Raw genomic sequence first — 4592 nt, 5'->3', positions numbered from 1 at the left:
TGTGTCCTTTTCGCGTCTTATACCTGTCTGAGGGTGCGATTGGCGGTTATCTTTGCCATTTTATCGTATTTTTTATCTTCGTTATCATAAAAAAATTAACCATGTGACGGTTAGTAATTCCGGAAGAGTCTAAATACCATTGATGTATAGTCTATAACCCCCGATAGACGTAAGATAGAGATTGTTAAGGATAAAAGGGATGAAATAGTGGATAAATAAGTGAAGTAGATGCGTAAATAAGGGTTAGAGCAGTGTTAATGGCGTGGTTTTATTAGTGAAATTTAAACCCCGCCAAATGTTCAATGTTGTGGTGGAGCACGTGATGTTTTTACCCGGGATGGCGCGGCTCGCTGGCTAGCCCTCACCATAACCAAACCACCTCTTTTCAACCTTATTCCACTAACCCAAACCACCAAAACAAAGCCAATTAATAACAATAAAATACAATAATCTGACCTGGGGGTTGTATGCGAGGAGGAATGAGAAATAGGGAAAATAACGTAATAGGGATGAGGCGCAAAACGAGTCTATAGTAAGATGGTTGTCTCAAGGGATGGAGCTATGGAACAAACTCTTCACAAATCGCAGGAAAAATGAGACTAACAAACTCCACAAGCCAGGCCCGGGGCGGAACGGAAGGTAATTACAACCCACTAACCTTATTTCTCCTATCCCCCATTATATTGCCCATTAAATAAGGCCAGGAACGCTAATATAAGGTGTTGGCGGGAGGGCATCAGCTGATCGTGACACAAGGGACGGTCATGTGAGGGCTAACATTTTTCCTATTTATTTATCGCTCGTGTCCTTTGGGGTCCTAAAAATGGTGTCTTCGAGGTGTTTAAGGTTCCGTGCACTTGTAATTTCAAACTGGGCGTGATGGAGGCGTGTCTTGTGTCATATGTGGGCGTGTGTGAGGGAAGGGCTGGGCGTGGGTGCTGGGGTGAGGGGTGAGGCCAAGGGTGTGAGGAAGGGTGTTAATGGGTGATATTGCTTCTAAAAACACCTTTACCTCTTAAACTATATACTGAAATCACATAGAGGGTGTGTGTGTGTGTGAGGGAAGGGCTGGGCGGGGGTGTGTTGTGAGGGCGTGGGTGCTGGGGTGAGGGGTGAGGCCAAGGGTGTGAGGAAGGGTGTTAATGGGTGATATTGCTTCTAAAAACACCTTTACCTCTTAAACTACTTGCTAAAATCACATAGAGAGTGTGTGTGTGTGAGGGAAGGGCTGGGCGGGGGGGTGTTGTGAGGGCGTGGGTGCTGGGGTGAGGCCAAGGGTGTGAGGAAGGGTGCTAATGGGTGATATTGCTTCTAAAAACACCTCTACCTCTTAAACTATATACTAAAATCACATAGAGAGAGTGTGTGTGTGTGTGAGGGAAGGGCTGGGGGGTGTTGTGAGGGCGTGGGTGCTGGGGTGAGGGGTGAGGCCAAGGGTGTGAGGAAGGGTGTTAATGGGTGATAAAACACCAAATCACAAAGAGTGTGTGTGTGTGTGTGTGGAGGCGTGGGTGCTGGGGTGAAGGGTGGAGGGGGTGGAGGGTGGGGTGCTAATGGATATATGGCTTAAAACTGGGCGGGGGGTGTTGTGAGGCGTGGGTGCTGGGGTGAAGAGGGAGTAAAGGGGTGTGAGAAGGGGTGCTAATGGGTGATGTTGCTAAAAAACTCGAGGAAGGGCTGGGGGGTGTTGAGCGGGTGCTGGGGTGAGGGGTGAGGCCAAGGGTGTGAGGAAGGGTGTTAATGGGTGATATTGCTTCTAAAAACACCTTTACCTCTTAAACTATATACTAAAATCACATAGAGAGTGTGTGTGTGTGTGTGAGGGAAGGGCTGGGCGCGGGGGTGTTGTGAGGGCGTGGGTGCTGGGGTGAGGGGTGAGGCCAAGGGTGTGAGAAAGGGTGCTAATGGGTGATAGTCCTTGTAAATGCGTCTTCTGCCACTGAAAGCATATTTAAATCACTGTAAAAGGGTGTAGGAAAGGGCAGGGTGTGTGCTGGTGTGAGGGTGAGGCCAAGGGTGTGAGAAAGGGTGGTAATGGGTGATAGTCCTTGTAAACGTGTCTTCTGCCACTGAAAACATTTAAATCACTGTATAAGGTGTTGTGGGTGTAGGGCAGGGCAGGGTGGGTGTGGGTGTGAGGGTGAGGCCAAGGGTGTGAGGAAGGGTGCTAATGGGTGATATTGCTTCTAAAAACACCTTTACATCTTAAAGCACATATTAGAATCAATTAGGGTGTGTGTGTGTGTGTGTGTGTGTGTGTGAGGGCAAGACGCAGGGAAGGAAGGAGTACATGATGGGTGTGATGACTGGTGTTGTTCCAGCACCACACCGCCACTACAAACACACCATCACCATGCAAGGCCCTGCACACGGGGCATGGCAGTGTGCCGTGGCTGGTGTCGCCCACTATGATAATGGCTGGTAATGAATTTTGAAGAATTTGTCAAATTATTCGCAGAATGTGAATACTTTTCCCGTGTATTTGAATACAAATGGGAATGCTTTGATTTCTATCAATAATTATTTGAATACGAATACACCCAAATATGACACTTAAATATATTCAAATGCAAACCCTGAATACAAATTCTCCATCCCTGGCACACGAGGCATTTTTTGTGGCGGCCACCGATGAAATTCCCACCAGGGTCACCGTGGAATCTGAAGAGGCTGCATGTGTCTGCGCTGTTACTGAAGAGTGGAAAAGAAACACAAGGCAGTACTGGCGGTGCCGACCCGGTGACATTAAACACGTTTGGACATAAATGAACGTGTTGAGGCACGCAGGTTAATTGAAGTTTCACGGTCAAACGCCTCTGGAAGCCATTATGACAGAAACAGTGCGTCTAACAATACAGTCTGTCCAGGGTATTCTTTGCCGTCAATACAGCCCAAAGGACGGCAGCGTTGGCACTAAATTGATTAAGAGCTGCTTCCATGTGAACAGCCCCGCCTTAGCCTGACAGATGACAACTCACAGTAACAGACAAATAACGGTAACCCATTGCTGCTAATTCTAATATATAGAGACTCGCCCTGGACTTGGCACCGTAGGATGAGTGAAGCGACGTGCCCCCTGGCGTATGCCCCCATTGATTGATGTTGCCGCTAATCTGCTGATCTGATCTGCTTGGTTTTGGGGAACAGAACTTTGATTTCTTATTATTTTGTTCCCCTTTTTTATTGGCCTGTACTGCTGCCCATAATGTAAAAGAAAAATTATAAGTAATAGTAATGAATAGTCCAGTGCAGATGTAGCTAACATGTGAAGTAGAGGACCTGGAAACAGTGCTCAGAGGGGAAAGACTCCGATGGTTTGGACATGTAAAGAGAGCAGGGGAGGATACAGATGTGGAGTAGAGGACCTGGAAACAGTGCTCAGAGGGGAAAGACTCCGATGGTTTGGACATGTAAAGAGAGCAGGGGAGGATACAGATGTGGAGTAGAGGACCTGGAAACAGTGCTCAGAGGGGAAAGACTCCGATGGTTTGGACATGTAAAGAGAGCAGGGGAGGATACAGATGTGGAGTAGAGGACCTGGAAACAGTGCTCAGGAGGGAAAGACTCTGATGGTTTGGACATGTGAAGAGAGCAGGGGAGGATACAGATGTGGAGTAGAGGACCTGGAAACAGTGCTCAGAGGGGAAAGACTCCAATGGTTTGGACATGTAAAGAGAGCAGGGGAGGATACAGATGTGGAGTAGAGGACCTGGAAACAGTGCTCAGAGGGGAAAGACTCCGATGGTTTGGACATGTAAAGAGAGCAGGGGAGGATACAGTGCTGGGAGCTGTGGAGAGACTGGAGGCAGAAGGAAGGAGACCAGTTGATAGACCTGGGAAAATGTGGAGGTGTATCCAGGAAGACTTGGCACTGATGGGATTGGATGAGCATTGGGCAGAAGACGGAGGAGGAGGAGAGCCTTAAAGCGTCCAACCGCTGGCTCAGGAAGAGTGAAAACGGATGCTAAACAAAATGATGATTGATAATATTGAAAAGAGTATCATGGTTTGGGGGAACGTTTTTCATTCCGCTTCCCCAAGAGTAAAAAAAACATACACTAGCCTAATGTAGCCTTCCCTTGCTCTACTGAACCAATTATAAGTCTTTCCTCCCCTTAAATAACCTCCCATTATCTCCCCTAACCCATCAGTCATCACATCCTAACTGCACCTGTTCTAACCTAACCTCTGTGTGTGTGTGTGTGTGTGTCAGGATCATCAGTGTTGCCAGAGGAGTGAGTATTTCCCTGGATCATGTGACGGGTTAGATAATGCAATGCTGTTTAGATAAGGAAGGGAGGGAGAGAGAGGGAAGGGAAGGGAGAGAAGGTAAAGGGAGGGAGGGAGAGTATGGATGAAGGGAGGAAGGGAAAGGAGAGATAGAGGAAATGAAGGGGAGAGAAGGAGGGAGAAGAAACAGAGAGGGAAGAAAGGGAAGGGAGAGAAGGAGGGAGAAAGGGGAAGGAGAGAGAAGGAAGGGAGAAGAAACAGACAAGGGAAGATTAGGGAGAGAAGAAGGGAAAGAGGAAGGAAGGGATGATAGATAGAGAAGGAGAACAAGGGAAGAAAGAAGGAAAGAGAGGAAAATGGAG

The 4592-nt window shown here is 47.7% G+C and overlaps 1 protein-coding gene across 1 annotated transcript in view; it reads left to right on the top strand.

Moving 5' to 3' along the window:
* The first annotated feature begins 502 nt into the window (after nucleotides 1-502).
* Nucleotides 503-4592, top strand: part of LOC126984571 (uncharacterized) — a 27282-nt gene continuing 23192 nt past the window's right edge. Inside the window, exon 1 of the mRNA XM_050838302.1 lies at nucleotides 503-639. Within this exon, the coding sequence (XP_050694259.1) occupies nucleotides 554-639 (86 nt within the window). The 5' untranslated portion in view covers nucleotides 503-553. The remainder of the gene's footprint in view (nucleotides 640-4592) is intronic.

Source organism: Eriocheir sinensis, chromosome 57, assembly GCF_024679095.1.
Source record: "Eriocheir sinensis breed Jianghai 21 chromosome 57, ASM2467909v1, whole genome shotgun sequence".
NCBI classification, from domain to species: Eukaryota; Metazoa; Arthropoda; class Malacostraca; order Decapoda; family Varunidae; genus Eriocheir; species Eriocheir sinensis.
Note: the sequence above shows the minus strand (reverse complement) of the source record. Positions and strands in the feature narration are given on the sequence as shown.